Source organism: Ovis aries, chromosome 1, assembly GCF_016772045.2.
Source record: "Ovis aries strain OAR_USU_Benz2616 breed Rambouillet chromosome 1, ARS-UI_Ramb_v3.0, whole genome shotgun sequence".
NCBI lineage: Eukaryota > Metazoa > Chordata > Mammalia > Artiodactyla > Bovidae > Ovis > Ovis aries.
Genome location: NC_056054.1, coordinates 194,780,358 through 194,800,147, shown reverse-complemented (window position 1 = coordinate 194,800,147; position 19,790 = coordinate 194,780,358). Strand labels below are relative to the sequence as shown.

The 19,790-nt window shown below is 41.4% G+C and overlaps 1 protein-coding gene across 2 annotated transcripts in view; it reads right to left on the bottom strand.

The window, feature by feature from the left end:
- Window positions 1-19,790, bottom strand: part of ATP13A4 (ATPase 13A4) — a 125,884-nt gene that overhangs the window by 32,095 nt on the left and 73,999 nt on the right. For both annotated transcript variants that reach the window (XM_042233082.1, XM_042233088.1), the window contains exons 13-17: window positions 16,647-16,708; window positions 10,298-10,448; window positions 7,946-8,032; window positions 7,568-7,721; window positions 6,314-6,425 (exon numbers count right to left, since the gene is read on the bottom strand). In XM_042233082.1, coding sequence (XP_042089016.1) covers window positions 6,314-6,425; window positions 7,568-7,721; window positions 7,946-8,032; window positions 10,298-10,448; window positions 16,647-16,708 — 566 coding nt within the window. The remainder of the gene's footprint in view (window positions 1-6,313; window positions 6,426-7,567; window positions 7,722-7,945; window positions 8,033-10,297; window positions 10,449-16,646; window positions 16,709-19,790) is intronic.

Here is a 19,790-nt window from a genome sequence, read left to right as displayed (position 1 = left end):
GGGAAAGAAGCATCGTGATCATGTACAAGTAAGAGTTCTCTGGTGTCACGGAGGAGGGTGTAATCATTTCTGGGTGGAATGACTAGAGAAGCCTTCCTAGAGGAGGTGATATTTGAGCGGCTTTTTGAAGGATAATGTAGTTGATGCCTAATTGAGGTCCTCCAATCTTTTTACTAGTTTTCATACACAGGCATCAGGTTTCAGATATTTTCAGAGATCACTGACATGGTCCAACCACAAGGCGCCAGGCGCCAAGAAAATGGCTGCAGTGTCAAGATCTGACAAGGTCTGCAGCCCACTTCGGCAGCCGTTTTCCTGGTTCCTCTGGCACACGGGTTGAGGGCACAATAATCAGGAGACCAGCATTCCAATCCGAGCTCTGAGGCTACCCTGCTGTGTTACCACGGGCAAATCACTTTCTTTGCCTGGCAATTCATCTCTACTTTTTCAAAAGCAGGGGGTGAAAATAATGAATCTGCAGTCTCTCCTTGCTCAAGTGCGACACAATCCTTCTTTTCATTCAATCTGATCTAGAAAATTAGATGAGGAGAAGACATAGTCCCTTGAAGGGGCTCGCACTCTGTAACTTGGAATAGCATGCTATCTTTTCCTGTTTCCTGCACAAACGTTGTACCTCCTCCGGAAGCACCTAGAAATAATGAAGAATAGGGGGTGTAATACAAAAGAGCATTGTCACTCCTGTGATTACACTTCATGTTCTTAAAATCCGTGTGATTTTTTTAAAGATGAAATAGACATAAAGAAAGCCAAGAACCATCATAGAAATTATGATATCAGTGCTGGAAGCACTCTGAGTAAACACACACACCAGAAAGAATGTTCTGCTCTAATCTTGGATTAGGGCAAATTTCTAATTAGGTAAATTGACTTAGCCAGAAGTAGATATGGTGGTGATGCAGCTTTAACACAAGATGGGCCAAATGACGACCAAGGGTCAGATTCTTCCAGTGAACTTGGATATAGACCTTACTAGATTTTGGAAAGTTGGAATTTCAATGCTGTGGGCTGTGTATTCTCCTGTCTGCTGCTGCCCTCACCAACCGCCCCTCCCAACCATGTGTCCCTGCTGTGAGTGCTTTGTTATATTCACAAGCTCCAAAGTCATGAGTCTGAAACTTGATACACAAATATTTCATCATAGTAATCAGAAGCAGCAGTGCCTCAGCCAGAATCTTGATATATATGTGTCAAAAGACTCTCAGGAAACAAAGTTCCATTCCCAATTCTGCCACATCCCCGACCCAAGTATCCTCTTCTTTAAACTGAGATTCAGTCTCAAGTTCACTTCTAGCTCTCTGACCTGAGTGACCTGGGTTGGTTAAATTACAGCAAAGATCCAGAGCTGTAATAGCCAAAGTTTTAAGGGTCACAGTAAGCTGGCCCACTGTCCTTGGGCCAATAAGTCCAGGGAGTCAACACTCAATGATTTTGGATGAGTCACTTCCCACTCTGGGCCTCACCTACCATTGACAAAGGTGGGGTTGAAACTGATCAGTAATTCTTAGCAGGGGCGATACTGCCTCTCAGTTCAGTTCAGTTCAGTTGCTCAGTCGTGTCTGACTCTTTCAACCCCAGGGACTGCAGCACACCAGGCTTCCCTATCCATCACCAACTCCCGGAGCTTATTTAAACTCATGTCCATTGAGTCGGTGATGCCAGAAAACCACTTCATCTTCTGTCGCCCCCTTCTCCTCCTACCTTCAATCTTTCCCAGCATCAGGGTCTTTTCCAATGAGTCAACTCTTCGCATGAGGTGGCCAAAGTATTGGAGTTTCAGCTTCAGCATCAGTCCTTCCAATGAATATTCAGGACTGCTTGGATCTCCTTGCTGTCCAAGGGACTCTCAAGAGTCTTCTCCAACACCACAGTTCAAAAGCACCAATTCTTCAGTGCTCAACTTTCTTTATAGTCCAACTCTCATATCCATACATGACTACTGGAAAAACCATAGCTTTGACTAGACAGACCTTTGTTGGCAAAGTAATGTCTCTGCTTTTTAATATGCTGTTTAGGTTGGTCATAACTTTTCCTCCAAGGAGCAAGCATCTTTTAATTTCATGGCTGCAGTCACCATCTGCAGTGATTTTGGAGCACCAAAAATAAAGTCTCTCACTGTTTCCATTGTTTCCCCATCTATTTGCCATGAAGTATGGGACCAGATGCCATGATCCTAGTTTTCTGAATGTTGAGTTTTGTTTTTGTTTTTTTTTTTGAATGTTGAGTTTTAACCCAACTTTTTCACTCTCCTCTTTCACTTTCATCAAGAGGCTCTTTAGTTCTTCTTTGCCTTCTGCCATAAGGGTGGTTTCATCTGCATATCTGAGGTTATATATATTTCTCCTGGCAATCTTGATTCCAGCTTGTGCTTCATCCAGCCCAGCATTTCTCATGATGTACTTAAAATTCTCCAAGCCAGACTTCAGCAATACGTGAACCCTGAACTCCCTGATGTTCAAGCTGGTTTTAGAAAAGGCAGAGGAACCAGAGATCAAATTGCCAACATCCACTGGATCATGGAAAAAGCAAGAGAGTTCCAGAAAAACATCTATTTCTGCTTTATTGACTATGCCAAAGCCTTTGACTGTGTGGATCACAAGAAACTGTGGAAAATTCTGAAAGAGATGGGAATCCAAGACCACCTCACCTGCCTCTTGAGAAATCTGTATACACGTCAGGAAGCAACAGTTAGAACTGGACATGGAACAACAGACTGGTTCCAAATAGGAAAAGGAGTACGTCAAGGCTGTATATTGTCACCCTGCTTATTTAACTTATATGCAGAGTACATCATGAGAAAAGCTGGACTGGAAGAAACACAAGCTGGAATCAAGATTGCCGGGAGAAATATCAGTCACCTCAGAGATGCAGATGACACCACCCTTATGGCAAAAAGTGAAGAGGAGCTAAAAAGCCTCTTGATGAAAGTGAAAGAGGAGAGTGAAAAACTTGGCTTAAAGCTCAACATTCAGAAAACGAAGATCATGGCATCCGGTCCCATCACTTCATGGGAAATAGATGGGGAAACGGTGGAAACAGTGGCAGACTTTACTTTTGGGGGCTCCCAAATCACTGCAGATGGTGATTGCAGCCATGAAATTAAAAGACGCTTACTCCTTGGAAGAAAAGTTATGACCAGCCTAGATAGTATATTCAAAAGCAGAGACACTAGTTTGCCGACTAAGGTCCATCTAGTCAAGGCTATAGTTTTTCCTGTGGTCGTGTATGGATGTGAGAGTTGGACTGTGAAGAGGCTGAGCGCCGAAGAATTGATGTGTTTGAACTGTGGTGTTAGAGAAGACTCTTGAGAGTCCCTTGGACTGCAAGGAGATCCAACCAGTCCATTCTAAAGGAGATCAACCCTGGGATTTCTTTGGAAGGAATGATGCTACAGCTGAAGCTCCAGTACTTTGGCCACCTCATGCGAAGAGTTGACTCATTGGAAAAGACTCTGATGCTGGGAGGGATTGAGGGCAGGAGGAGAAGGGTACGACCGAGGATGAGATGGCTGGATGGCATCACAGACTCGATGGACGTGAGTCTGAGTGAACTTCAGGAGTTGGTGATGGACAGGGAGTCCTGGCATGCTGCAATTCATGGGGTCGCAAAGAGTCAGACACAACTGAGCGACTGAACTGAACTGAACTGAACTCTGCATATAAATTTAATAAACAGGGTGACAATATACAGCCTTGACATACTCCTTTCCCTATTTGGAACCATATTGTTTCCCTGTTGTTCCGTGTCCAGTTCTAACTGTTGCTTCTTGACCTGCATACAGATTTCTCAAGAGGCAGGTCAGGTGGTCTGGTATTCCCATCTCTTGAAGAATTTTTCAGTTTGTTGTGATCCACATAGTCAAAGGTTTTGGTCTAGCTAATAAACCAGAAATAGATGTTTTTTCTGGAACTCTCTTGCTTTTTGATGATCTAATGGATTTTGGCAATTTGATCTCTGGTTCCTCTGACTTTGCTAAAACCATTTTCAACATGTGGAAGCTCACAGTTCACGTACTGTTGAAGCCTGGTTGGAGAATTTTGAGTATTACTTAGTGTGTGAGTTGAGTGCAATTATGTGGTAATTTGAGCATTCTTTGGCATTGCCTTTCTTTGGAATTGGAATGAAAACTGACCTTTTCCAGTCCTGTGGCCACTGCTGAGTTTTCCAAATTTGCTGGCATGTTGAGTGCAATACTTTTACAGCATCGTCTTTCAGGATTTGAAATAGCTCAACTGGAATGCTATCACCTCCACTTGCTTTGTTCATAGTGATGCTTCTTAAGGCCCACTTGACTTCACATTCCAGGATGTCTGGCTCTAGATGAGTGATCACACCATTGTGGTTATCTGGGTCATGAAGACCTGTTTCGAATAGCTCTTCTGTGTATTCTTGCCACCTCTTCTTTATATCTTCTGCTTAGGTCCATACAATTTGTGTCCTTTATTGTGCCCATTTTTGCATGAAATATTCCCTTGGTATCTCTAATTTTCCTGAAGAGATCTCTAGTCTTTCCCATTCTACTGTTTTCCTCTATTTCTTTGCATTGATCACTGAGGAAGGCTTTCTTATCTCTCACTGCTATTCTTTGGAACTCTGGTTTCAAATGGGTACATCTTTCCTTTTCTTCTTTGCCTTTTGTATCTTTTATTTTCTCAGCTATTTGTAAGGTCTCCTCAGACAACCATTTTGCCTTTTTGCATTTGTTTTTCTTGCAGATGGTTTTGATCCCTGCCTCCTGTACAATGTCACAAACCTCTGTCCATAGTTCTTCAGGTGCTCTATCAGATCTAATACTTTGAATCTATTTGTCACTTCCACTGTATACTGCCTCTAGAGGACATTTTGGAAACTTTTTAGGCATGCAAAATTGTACCCTACATCCCACATGCCTTTTGAATATTTTACAGGATTCACAGACACTAAAAACATCCATGGATATATTGAAATAAGCAAATATAAAATTGTTTATACTTCCCTTAGCTCTGTCTTACATATAAACACAAAGTATTTCTTATATATTTTTAATATTTCATTGAGTTTTCCAGGAATATAATGTATATTGAGAGGAAAGTGTTCTATTATATTCAGGTTTACTAAGAATTTTTAGTCATTTCACAGAGTCACCTCATTGACAGACTGCCAGAGATATCTGAGATTCCAATAAATAAAACACGTATCAATCTGCATTCCTTTCTGTTAACATCCCCAGTGATTCTACATATGGGGTAAGCAACGTATTATTTCGTTTTGTTTTAATGGAGTCAGTCGAGTATTTATTGAACTATGTATTACTTTTTGTAAGGCACTATAATTTGTGCTTCTATTTTTGCTATATAGGAGGACATTATATTTCTTTCTTAAACGGAATATGTGCAGATCATGTTACATATGAATTTTATTTTCTTACATTAGAAGAAGTGATACCTAATAGTTATAGTAAGAGAGTGTTGAATCTGGCAAGGTTGAAAACAATTACATTGAAAACAATTACAGACCTTCCAAATTTAAAATCCTAAATAACAAACTAAGCCTTGATTATCTCCGTAGCAGTGTCACCAATAGTGGCTGACAGAGTATTGGACATGACTAGAAAATGAAATAAATACCATTCCCTGAAAACAGTGGAAAATAAAACAGCAAATACATTTGAACTACTAATCACTCCAGTACATTTTAACTTTTGAGCATCCTTATTTTAATCTATCTATAATAAAACTCTCTTTAAAACTCTCTTTATAACAAATTCTCTGAAGTTTTTCTTGTTTTTCAACAAGTATTACCTAGATTATATGTTAGGCCCAAGCTATATTCATTTGTTTTATTAAGTTGTGCATTTTTTATCGATTTTTTTTCAGTCAAATGTTATGTTTTCTAACTTTCAACAAATTCACCACCTTTGACACAAAATAAAAATAATAAAATCCCCAAATAGCTAAGTAATGAAAAACAAAAAAAAATAATTTAAAATCAGACTTATATTTGGTCCAAAAGAGAGCAGGACCACAATTTCAAACTCTCTGAAACATAGGTTATATTCATATATTTGGTTTCACAAAGCTGTACAACCATATTTTACAATTTTTACAGCTATTTCTGGTCAATTCTCCCAGTCAAGTTCACACCACCTTTGTGATTTAGGCAGGAAAGGAATGACTATATCCCCGTTTACTAAGTTCAAGGACATTTTATACATAAAAATTCAGTAAGCTGTGTTGCTGAGTCCACTGCCCAGTCTGGTGTATCTTCCCATGAAATCATTCTGCTTTACCAAAATTCTCCCCTCCACCCCTCTTACCTCATCAAGGCAGAAATGTGGTGATCCATTTCCAGCTTTTTGTAGGCCAGTCCTATGACCCGGAAGCCCTGTGTCGTGTAAATCTGAAGCTCACTAACAAAACTAGTTGGTACTGTTCAGAAAATAACACAAGATTAGTGTGCAATATAAAACTCAATTGGTACTGGCGGAGAAATTCCTTGCAAACAGAACCAACATTTGCCCAAGAAAACACACCTCTACAAAAGGTATGCAAACAAGTCAGTGGAAACTTTAAATATCACTACGTTGTCATGATTGACTTCTTGGGATCCAGTTAAGCAGAAGTGAAAAGGAAGTACTCAAAAGAAAAAAAAGAAGAAGGAGTAAGTGTATAATTCTTTTTTCTCCAGTTTAACCAACAAAAATTTATTGAGAGTCTATTATGGATCAGGCATTGTTTATGCAGAGATTGAACTGTAATCCCTGCTCTGAGGGTCTTTGTCTAGTAGGGTCACAGCCAGTAGACTAAGAATACAATTGAATGAGACGCTTGCTATGACCCAGGCAATCGGGCAGCACACTTCGGGAGCATTATGCATCTACCAGAATGGGAGGAGGTGGTCAGATGGAGAAGGAAAAGGGCATGTGGCTGAGGGAGCATCGTGTGCTCGGGCATGGGGCCATGAGGCAGTAAACCTTGACAGTTCAGCTCAGGGGAAGCGCAGGATGTGAAGACAGGAGTAGTAAAGAAAATCTGGAAAGTGTGATAGAAGTCAGATCAGGAAGGCTTTAGATATGATTCCAGAGGGGTCTGAGATTATCCTGAGCCTGTGAGAAGCAACCAAAGAATGCAAGTAGGAAATGACAATATAAGTAGGCTACATGACAGAAAAACTGATCTGTGCATACTGCAAAGGATGAATGAGAGTAGGGAACGCTGGGGAGGAGGAAGCCAATTCACCAACTATTGAAGTGATCCAGGAGCAGGATGATGAGAGCCTGAGCTGCTGGAGTGACAGAGCCGTGGGTTAGCAATTGGCAAGATAGAAGTGCTGAGGGAGAGACAGGAACCTAGGAAGAATCCTGAATTGGGGTGGGGGAGAAATACTTTCACTCAGTAAGTTAGAAAATACAGAGAGTGAGAAAGATGAGCTTGATTTTGGTACTGAGTTTGGAATACCAATGACTCATCAGATTGGTGATGGCCAGTAGACAATTGGATTTGCCAATCCAGTGCTGAAGGGACATATGTGGGACAGATTTTCCTGTTGTAATGTAAGTCTGATCACTTACCTGTCTCAGGTTGGCAAAAGCTGGCCACCCTCTCTGGCGCACCTTTCATGAACACCAGCTGGTCACCCCCCATCTCTTGGACAACGACAGTCATCCTCTGCAGCGCCGAGGAGAATGGGAACTGATGCAGGATTGCAAGTCCTTCCACTGGGGCCTGGTTGAGGGAGGGGGATGGAGACAGACACACCACATAGCTTCTAGCTACGGGGAGTTAGCTACTGCCTCCCCAGTCCTCAGTCTAGCAAATAAGGGAAACAAGGTCTCACCAATTTTCACACAAATCAAAGAACACACATTTCTGAACTTTCAAAATTGGGAGTCTCATAGGACTTTCCCTCTGAGTTGGGTATTGTGGGGTAGAGAGCAGGCAAGGCTTACCTGACTGGATGTTCCACAGGGCTTAACAACCATGGCACATCCTGGCACTCCCTTGAGGTGGAAATCGTCCCCAGAAGCCACCATTTCCTATTTCATACAGGATATTTCATTGTAGAGATTTCTTTCCCTTTCATCCACGAATACTGTGCTCAAATCCTCCCCTTGAGAAAATCCTCAGACCGTCTCAATGTATTCTCCTCCCTCAGCTACATGGAGGTGAACCAGACTTTAATTCACCACAAAAAAATAATACATCAGAAATACTATGGAACTTGAAGGCCAGACACTTCTGAATTAGTTATATAATTTCTCCTGCTTTCTCTGCTAGAACTTGTGGCATAAAGGCTTTCTCCATTTCAGAGGGCTTAACTTGAAAACACTGAGCATGGATAGCCAATACCTTATTGTCTTTCTTCTCCCGGTTCACTGTTGCTCCTGCTCTTTCCTCTCTGTCTAATTTGGATGGACGGTCCTCAGGGTACAGGAGGGCAGGAACTGTGATGTACATGGTTAACTTTTGGTAAACAGTAATTGCTATAATAATGATCCTAAGTTATAGGCAAAGGAACCTTTTACACAAAGATGCCATAATGCTTTATAATCATCTCATGGAGTGGCAGAAAAAAAAAAAATCTCAGAGAGGAAATTATAATTCCTACTTAAAGATACAGAAACAGTAACCCAGGAAGGATGGAGAAAGTTATATCACACTGCTACAGACGCATGCCCTATTAACAATGGGAGGTGGTGGTGGTTTGGTTGCTAAGTCATATCGGACTCTTTGTAGCCCACGAGGCTCCTCTGTCCATGGGATCTCCCAAGCAAGAACACTGGAATGGGTTGCCATTTCCTTCTCCAGGGGATCTCCAGACTCATGGATTGAACCCATGTTTCCTGCATTGCAGGCAGCTTCTTTACTGACTGAGCCACAGGGAGGCCCCATTAATGCTGGAAGGGACCCTAAAGATTGTCTCTTTCAGTGAGGATTTTACACATGTTATTACACAGACCTGGAACTGAACTAGATTACGGACAGTGAAGTGGGCTGTGGCTAAGTACATGGGGACGCATGTTCCCTAAGCTGTACCTTTACTCCCCATCTTCTATCTCAACCAGAGTAACTCCAATGATTCGTTTTGGGTAGGGTGCTTTTGAATAAAGTTCCCTTTTAAGAAAAGATTCCAGCTTTTTTGTTTCCTTTTATGTGAACACTGCTGCTGCTGCTGCTGCTGCTGCTGCTACTAAGTCACTTCAGTTGTGTCCGACTCTGTGCAACCCCATAGACGGCAGCCCACCAGGCTCCCCCGTCCCTGGGATTCTCCAGGCAAGAACACTGGAGTGGGTTTTCATTTCCTTCTCCAATGCCTGAAAGTGAAGTCGCTCAGTCGTGTCCAACTCTTTGCGACCCCATGGACTGCAGCCTACCAGGCTCCTCCATCCATGGGATATTCCCTCATTTTAAAGTCATGGAAATTCCCAACAGGATAGATGATCTCATGAGGTCAAGGAGTCAGAGCAGAGCCAAGATGAGAACTGGGAGAGCCAGATACTTGGTCCCGAATAAGATCATTTTCTCTGAAATCCACTTCAGAGTCTCAACAAAAGCTCTCATGGTGTTCTTTTTAGTGCCTAGTCTTAGAGACAAAAGTATACTAAAGTAATAGAAATAAAACTCCTGGTAACGATGACTTACCCTAAGCACTGGGGAAGTGATGCTTCCTAATCCCCATGTTCTAGAAAACTTTGAAATCAGACATGGCTCATATTGTAGTTGAGAAGAGTTAGAACATAATTAGGAGAAGGCAATGGCACCCCGCTCCAGTACTCTTGCCTGGAAAATCCCATGGACGGAGGAGCCTGGTGGGCTGCAGTCCATGGGGTCGCTGAGGGTCGGACAAGACTGAGCCACTTCAATTTCACTTTTCACTTTCATGCATCGGAGAAGGAAATAGCAACCCACTCCAGTGTTCTTGCCTGGAGAATCCCAGGGATGGGGGAGCCTGGTGGGCTGCTATCTCTGGGGTCGCACAGAGTCGGATACAACTGAAGCGACTTAGCAACAGCAGAACATAATTATATAATAATTATACTGAGACTATTGAGCTAGTAATAGATTTCAGGCACAGTGCCAGGGATTTCTTACATGCATCATTCCGTTTAATCCTCACAATAACCCCAATACAGAAATACATTGTACAAGCAGAAAACAGTTTAGATGAGCCCACCCCTCACTACCACATGTAATCCATATTGGAGACCTCTAATGCTATAAGCAGTGGAGAGCTGTAATAAAACCTGAGTTGGCCTGGCCTTGAAGAAGCTTCTTAAAATCTCTGAAAAGCAGAGGCTTACCCAGGTGGTGGCCTCAAACATTTTGAGGTCCAGTGGGTCTCCCTGGATGGTCCCATCGAGAAGGATCAGAGAGTGGCAGCTGGTCATGGCTGCACACAGTGGGCCCCATGGCAAAGTCCTGCCTGAGGTAAACCTGTGGACTTCCTGGAAACTGAAGGAGAAAAGGGAAAGGACTTTAGTCCTCTTCCTCCGGGCCAAAGTGAGGCTTCTGGAGGTAATTATCTTTTAAAAATATAAGTGAATATGCTTTGTTGCAACACATACTCACTTTCGAATCCCCTCAGATGAATAGTGTTTCATTCAGTCATCAGCCTTATATGAGTTCAGTGAGTATGAGAAAGGTCCTGAGGTTCTTTCAAGCTCTTTCTTCCCTCTTTTCCCTATGCCCCTCTCTGGCACTGATTTAAATCCAGAGATACAGAAAGAGCTTATCACCCTTAGTTCCAACTGCATCTACTCCCACCTGGACTTCTGGACCCACTATTTCCTATGCTGTGAGACAGAACAGGCTAGCTCATACTACAGCTTCTTGTGTATATATCGCCTTCAATCTATCCTTCAGGGCAGGGTTGTTTCTTCCATAGCTCTTTTCAACATATCTGATGTTTGGTCCACGGCAGACAGTTGACAAATTTAAGAGTAAATAAATGGATGAGTTGGTTACTGGAGATTTGAAAGACCATAATGTTAAATAAATGAAAAATTTTAAAAGCATTTTAAAAAGGACACTGCATTTTCCTCTTCTACCCCAGCATCTAGGGTCTATATTGCAGGCATCATTTCCATCACTTCCTATAGAAGTGGCCTCATTTAAAAATTTACCAAGACACAACTCAAATGTCCCATGCAGGGTTCTTTCACTAATTCAGAACTGAAGTTACCAAATTTGGCCTTGGGCCTATGAAAGAGTCTCCTCTTATTGGTCAGGCCCTTCTTACACGTGTTGCACAGTAAGCAGTTTACAAAGCAGTCTATCCTACTTGGAGAACCCTGAGTAGCAGAAGGTGCTTCCCAGATTGAGGCCAGATCTGTTTCTTGGAACCAGTCAGAATCTACTTGCCCATCCTCCTCCATGCGTCCACTTCTTTCAGGTTTGTGGGCAGCTTGGTTGCACACGCTGTATTACTCCCTTCCTCTGGGATTCCACAGCAACCTCTAGCTGTGCCTTCAATATACAGTTTCTAGACCTCTGAACTTCCTATTTACTCTTTCTTGGAAGAGTTGGTATTTTTCACTTTTTGTCATAGTTTGTCTTAAAATTTGGTCTTCAGGATCAGCCTATTATTTCTCATGATATGGACACTGTGTTTCCCTTGGTTGCTCTAGCCTTTTGTTCCTGAAAGCAGGTTCGGCAGAATATTAACTCATAACCTAAGCCATTTTTCTTCCTGGCTTCCTCATTCAAGCTTCCTTAAGAGCTCAAAAACCTGTTGACTGATTACTGACCTTGTTGATGGTGGTATCTATTATTATATCCTGAAAGTTCAAGTACCTCAGCGGTTACAATGTGTCCCTGGTATTTTAGTAAACAACTAAAAGGAAGCAATCACCATCAGGGATTAAAATAGGTTCTCAAGCTCACACTGTGCAGCAAATAGATCAGGAAAAAAGAATCTTATTTTTAACAAGGCACAAAAACTGTCTTCCATATTAATTCTGACTAGATAGTTCTATATTTCTGAGGATTGGGCCAGACTCTGATTTGTACAAAAAATAAGCAGAATTCTCTGTCATCCTTGTCCTTGAATTTTTATTTGAATGTTTACGATTTATCAAGGTCCTGTAGTCAGGTAGATTTCCAATGGTTTTGAAGTACCTGGCACATTGGGAAGGTACATTTTGAAGTACCTGGCACATTGAAGTACCTGGCACTCTTTGGAAAAGATAAGAATTATTACAAAATGACCTTATATTTTACAATAATACATTTAATAGCTTTAAATCAAGTGCTGACTTCTTACTTAGAACTCAATCTGTTTTCTCTTATTCTACTAATTAAATCTGTCATTTTTAAAAAAAACTAATTGCTCTTTTGGTCACTTGCAGCCAACTTTGGGCATTTGGAGAAAGGAAGGGACTGGGAAAGAGAGTGACAGGCTGAATTAATCCATCAATAATCTAAATATTGTATCAATTAGTTTTATTAAATTTGACAAGTCACTTTTAGAAACAGAAAGTTTTAAAAATTTTGTGACTAAGATGATGTTAATTCAATAAGCAGAAGAGCATTCAAAAGACAGAACATACTTGGTTCATTTTAGATGAACAAACATTATTGTGCATCTACTGTGTATGCCAGCTATAGAGCTATATGACACTAGGGACAGATTTAATAAATAAGAAAAAGCGCTCTCTAAATCCTCACATATTTGAATAAATGCATATACTTTTTATAGAAGCTGAAACAGAAAAATACTAATAAAACTGGCTATATATCCAAACTTACCTTTGAAAGAAAAAAAAGCTAGAAACTTTAACACTTACAACAGCCTTCTTCTATAGACTAAAATGGCTAAAAGCACCAGAATCAACTTTTTAACCCAGGAAATGGACTTGTATCTTAATATGGAAATGTATTCAGTTCAGCTCAGTTGCTCAGTCGTGTCCGACTCTTTGCGACCCCACAAATCGCAGAACTCCAGGACTCCCTGTCCATCACCAACTCCCAGAGTTCACTCCGACCCACGTCCATCGAGTCAGTGATGCCATCCAGCCATCTCATCCTCTGTCGTCCCCTTCTCCTCCTGCCCCCTATCCCTCCCAGCATCAGAGTCTTTTCCAATGAGTCAGTACTTCGCATCAGGTGGCCAAAGTACTGGAGTTCCAGCTTTAGCATCATTCCTTCCAAAGAAATCCCAGGGTTGATCTCCTTCAGAATGGACTGGTTGGATCTCCAAGGGACTCTCAAGAGTCTTCTCCAACACCACAGTTCAAAAGCATCAATTCTTCGGCACTCAGCCTTCTTCACAGTCCAACTCTCACATCCATTCATGACCACTGGAAAAACCATAGTCTTGACTAGACAGACCTTAGTCGGCAAAGTAATGTCTCTGCTTTTGAATATGCTATCTAGGTTGCTCATAACTTTCCTTCCAAGGAGTAAGCGTCTTTTAATTTCATGGCTGCAATCACCATCTGCAGTGTTTTTGGAGGCCAAGAAAATAAAGTCTGACACTGTTTCCCCTGTTTCCCCATCTATTTCCCATGAAGTGAAGTGATGGGACTGGATGCCATGATCTTCGTTTTCTGAATGTTGAGCTTTAAGCCAACTTTTTCACTCTCCTCTTTCACTTTCATCAAGAGGCTTTTGAGTTCCTCTTCACTCTCTGCCATAAGGGTGGTGTCATCTGCATATCTGAGGTGATTGATATTTCTCCCAGCAATCTTGATTCCAGCTTGTGTTTCTTCCAGTCCAGTGTTTCTCATGATGTACTCTGCATATAAGTTAAATAAGCAGGGTGACAATATACAGCCTTGACGTACTCCTTTTCCTATTTGGAACCAGTCTGTTGTTCCATGTCCAGTTCTAACTGTTGCTTCCTGACTTGCATACAGATTTCTCAAGAGGCAGGTCAGGTGGTCTGGCATTCCCATTTCTTCCAGAATTTTCCACAGTTTCTTGTGATCCACACAGTCAAAGGCTTTGGCATAGTCAATAAAGCAGAAATAGATGTTTTTCTGGAACTCTCTTGCTTTTTCCATGATCCAGCAGATGCTGGCAATTTGATCTCTGGTTCCTCTGCCTTTTCTAAAACCAGCTTGAACATTAGGAAGTTCACGGTTCACGTATTGCTGAAGCCTGGCTTGGAGAATTTTGAGCATTTCTTTACTAGCATGTGAGATGAGTGCAACTGTGCAGTAGTTTGAGCATTCTTTGGCATTGCCTTTCTTTGGAATTGGAGTGAAAACTGACCTTTTCCAGTCCTGTGGCCACTGCTGAGTTTTCCAAATTTGCTGACATATTGAGTGCAGCACTTTCACAGCATCATCTTTCAGGATTTGAAATAGCTCAACTGGAATTCCATCACCTCCACTAGCTTTGTTTGTAGTGATGCTTTCTAAGGCCCACTTGACTTCAGGATGTCTGGCTCTAGATGAGTGATCACACCATCGTGATTATCCGGGTCGTGAAGATCTTTTTTGTACAGTTCTTCTGTGTATTCTTGCCTCCTCTTCTTAATATCTTCTGCTTCTGTTAGGTCCAGACCATTTCTGTCCTTTATCGAGCCCATCTTTGCATGAAATCTTCCCTTGGTATCTCTAAGTTTCTTGAAGTGATCTCTAGTCTTTCCCATTCTGTTCTTTTCCTCTATTTCTTTGCATTGATTGCTGAAGAAGGCTTTCTTATCTCTTCTTGCTATTCTTTGGAACTCTGCATTCAGATGCTTATATCTTTCCTTTTCTCCTTTGCTTTTCGCCTCTCTTCTTTTCAGAGCTATTTGTAAGGCCTCCCCAGACAGCCATTTTGCTTTTTTGCATTTCTTTTCCATGGGGATGGTCTTGATCCCTGTCTCCTGTACAATGTCACGAACCTCATTCCATAGTTCATCAGGCACTCTATCTATCAGAGCTAGGCCCTTAAATCTGTTTCTCACTTCCACTGCATAATCATAAGGAATTTGATTTAGGTCATACCTGAATGGTCTAGTGGTTTTCCCTGCTTTCTTCAATTTCAGTCTGAATTTGGTGATAAGGAGTTCATGATCTGAGCCACAGTCAGCTCCTGGTCTTGTTTTTGCTGACTGTATAGAGCTTGTCCATCTTTGGCTGCAAAGAATATAATCAATCTGATTTTGGTGTTGACCATCTGGTGATGTCCATGTGTAGAGTCTTCTCTTGTGTTGTTGGAAGAGGGTGTTTGCTATGACCAGTGCATTTTCTTGGCAAAACTCTGTTAGCCTTTGCCCTGCTTCATTCCGCATTCCAAGGCCAAATTTGCCTGTTACTCCAGGTGTTTCTTGACTTCCTACTTTTGCATTCCAGTCCCCTATAATGAAAAGGACATCTTTTTTGGGTGTTAGTTCTAAAAGGTCTTATAGGTCTTCATAGAACCGTTCAACTTCAGCTTCTTCAGCGTTACTGTTTGGGGCATAGAGTTGGATAACTGTGATATTGAATAGTTTGCCTTGGAAACGAACAGAGGTCATTCTGTCATTTTTGAGATTGCATCCAAATACTGCATTTCGGACTCTTTTGTTGACCATGATGGCTACTCCATTTCTTCTAAGGGATTCCTGCCCGCAGTAGTAGATATAATGGTCATCTGAGTTAAATTCACCCATTCCAGTCCATTTAAAATATGTTATGGCTAAGTCACTTGCATTCGCATAATGCAGAAGAATGTATAACAAGTCTGTATAAAATGCTTCGTGACTTCCATTGCAAGTATGAGAGGAAAACATTCTCATTAAAAAAACAAAACCTGAAATCAACTATTGTTGCTGTTGAGTTGCTGTCATGTCTGCCTCTTTGTGACCCCATGGACTATAGTCTGCCAGGGTTCTCTCTCCTTGGGATTTTCCAGGCAAGAATACTGGAGTGGGTTGCCATTTCCTTCTCCAAGGGATTGTCCTGACCCAGGGATGGAAGCCGGGTCTCTTGCATTGCAGGCAGATTCTTTACCATCTGAGCCAAGAAATCAACTATACCTCCATCTAAAAATAAGCAAACAAACTCAAAACCTGAATTTGTCAAATGCTCATGTTCAGATCAGACTGGAAGTTGTAGTGGGGAAAAAAAGGAGGCTGTGAAACAAACTCAAACGAGAGAGCCCCAGGAGAGGGACAGGCAATAAATCTTTACTACCTTGAGTTGAAAACTGTCAAAATGGAATCCTTTCTGGCCAGAAATAGAGGAGTTTCCAGGAGCCAGAACTAGAATATAAAGGAAAAATGAAGTACACTAGCTGTGGTTCTACAGATACTCCTTGTACTGAAATTCAGTGTCTGCAAGTCAGGGCCACGTTCCTCCTAGCACATGGAAGGGCTTCAGCTTGTGCTATGAACTTTAACTCCTTGAAGGACAGTGTCCAGGTATTGCCCAAATGATGTACACTGGCCTCTGACTAATACGCCGACAGCTAATCACATGTTAGCAAGATGAATGCAGAGTCAAAACGTGCCCTTCATTTCCTGGGTTCTGTGAGAATCCTGGGGCTGGGACAGGGGTGGAGGGAGGCTGCACATTTTAGTGAGTCTGGAAATAGTGAAGAAGAGAAATTAAAAGAAGTTCGGCCATCACTCTGGCAATCACTGCTTACCAAAGCCAGTGCCAGAACCTCTTCTTTATTAGTGTTCAGGATAAAGCTGGGAAACAGGAAATGATAATGCATTTGGTCCCGAGTACTTACCCGTTCCCATCACAAGGCACGACTCCCCAGAGATCCAAGCCATCCCTTGTTAAGGTGCCTGTCTAAACAGAAACAAGAGCTCACTTTACTCTGAAGATTCAGCAGCCCATAGTGACACCAGTAAGCTATGCTTTAACAGGGAAATGTATGTCACAAACCCATGATCAAGATCAGCACTTTGAGGAATGACACGATCAGATGGGTATCTGGAGTCCTGGGTGGAAGCTTTGATGAACTCATACCAGTTGTGGGACAAACTGGCTCTTAATCTCTTTGAACTTTAGTGTTCTCAGAGATAAAGGAAAGAAAACAGTTGCTGCCTACATATTTCAGAGGCCTGTTTTGAGAATTTAATGAAAGACTGAATGGATGGGAGAGGCGTTGGTAAGTCTGCTCTGAGAGCTAAAATGTGTCCACTGACATAGACAACAGACTTGCGGTTGCCAGTGGGGAGGTGAGGTGAGGGGAATGGACTGGCAGCTTGGGATCAGCAGATGGAAATTATTATATATAGGATGGATAAACAGAAGGCCCTACAGTATAGCACAGGGAACTATATTCAGTGCCCTCTGAGAAACCATAATGGAAAAGAATATGAAAAAAAATATATTTGTATAACTCCGTCACTTTTCTGTACTGCAGAAATTAAACACAGCATTGTAAATCAACTATACGTCAATAACTTAAAAAAAAATGGGTGAGTCCCAGCATTTATAGCAGAAGTTAAAAGTATGTCATCAGAAATAATAGAAGTATAATTTTTCACTGTTCTAAAGAAATAGTTTGCTATTTTGACATCTATTTGTTAAAAAGGTGTTTGTTGGTTTTTCTCTTAGTGCAATATAGTGATGAAGAGTTTGGGCTGGCTTAAAACACGGGCTGTATGACCTGGGCCAATTATTTAGTCCCCTAAACATCAGAGTCCTTATCTGTAATGTGGTCATAATCATATAGGGTTGTTGCAAAGATTAAATGAGATAATATAGTCTTGAATGTAATGTCTGCAAAGAGTAAAAGCTGAAAATAATGAAAATTGTTCACAATTGTTACTTTTTATTCAAATTCATATCACAATTATCTTTCCCACCCCTGTTTCCCTTTCCAAGCTCAAGGATAATATGATCCTAGAAACAGAACATCTTTCTGTGTGATGCTAGCTTGATCACAAATTAACATTGACATGGTGGCATGAACCATATTAACCTTCTGTTCCTCATAAATCTCTTTGATATTCCAGTAATTATAAAATACAGCCCTGATCCCAGTAAGTTTCTGCTATCCCAGACCTTCCCAGTACTGTTTAATGGGTACGGAGTTTCAGTTGGGGAAGAGAGAATAAGTTCTGGAGATGGATAGTCATGATGGCTGCATAGCAACATGAAAGCACTTTAAGCCCCTTAAAAATGGTTAGCATGGTAAATTTTACATTAAAAATCTTTTGCCACAATAAAAAATAAGTAAATGGAAGGAAACAATAAAAAAGAAGAAGAACACACTTTCAACGAACGTCTCCCCACTATCTAAAATGTACATAAAAATTTCTTAGCCAGATATTCCAGGTCTACCACACCCTTTCCCATCACTAAGGTTCTGCTCTGATCAAAGTCACTCTGTTCTCTCCTGACTCCATGCCCACATTCACATGACTATAATGTCTGCAAAGTGTTTCTCTTTAAAAATTTTTTGTATATATTATGACATTTGACATGCAAAAGGACTATCTCTTTTTCAATTTATTTTTAATTGCCAAGACAGTGGTTTACATTACATTATAAATAACATTATATAAGTTTTGCCAACATTATATTTCTATTTCAGTATGCTGCTATTGCTAAGTCACTTCAGCAGTGTCCGACTCTGTGCAACCCCAGAGATGGCAGCCCATCAGGTTCCCCCATCCCTGGGATTCTCCAGGCAAGAACACTGGAGTGGGTTGCCATTTCCTTCTCCAATGCAGGAAAGTGAAAAGTGAAAGTGAAGTCGCTCAGTCGTGTCCGACTTTTAGTGACCCATGGACTGCAGCCTACCAGGCTTCTCCATCCATGGGATTTGCCAGGCAAGAGTACTGGAGTGGGGTGCCATTGCCTTCTCCGTTTTCAGTATGCTCACCATCAAAATTTTAATTTAGGAAACCCTTCTGATGGACAGACTGCCTCCTTGGAGCTAGCCAGTTGTTAGAAATAGCCAGAGTCTCAGCCAAGAACATGCCTTTGATATGCAAACTAACCAGTCAGGAGTCATACCTTCCCTATCTGGCCACACTCCCCTGGAAACATTACCCCAAGGCCAGCTACTAGACAACTAGAGATCAATCCTATAGACCAAACCCCATCAAAATCATTCCAAATAGCTAGTTGCCATCTATGTACCCTGCCCTGTCTTGTCTTTCCTGCAGAAACTCCTTTATAAAGGCCATAACCTGAGCACTCCCCTCAATCTTCCTTTCCTTCCTGATCAAAATCTGGCATTCCTTCTCTGGCCCTGCCTGGTAGGACACACCTCTTCTGTCGGGGAACTGTAACATTAAATGCATTTTTCAATGGCATTTTCTGCCAACAGCCACTTAGTCACCTTTATAAATTAAGACACGGGTACAAAACAGCCCTTCATATCCATCTTACCCTTTTATAGCTCCCACCTTTATACCAGCATGTGTATACAGATGAAAAGAATATATTCAGGAGAAGGCAGAATAAGAGGCTGGTTGGGAGTAACTGGTATGGGATCAAGGATTATTTTAAGCAATTTACTGCAGATGGAAAACTATAGAAAAGAAAGATTTCCTGGGGATTTATTTTAACCTAGTCTCATAGTAAGAGACAGCTAAATAAACGTTTTCTTTTTTATTCATTCATTAAATCAATGAATATTTATTGAACACTGACTATACACCAGGCAATAAACCTAACATTAGGGATACAGTAGTAACCATAGTTGCTGCTACTGCTGCTGCTAAGTATCTTCAGTTGTGTCTGACTCTGTGCGACCCCATAGACGGTAGCCCACTAGGCTCCTCCATCCCTGGGATTCTCCAGGCAAGAATACTGGAGTGGGTTGCCATTTCCTTCTCCAACGCATGAAAGTGAAAAGTGAAAGTGAAGTGTGAAAGTGAATTGTAAAAGCTTTAAATTTTGTATGACGGTT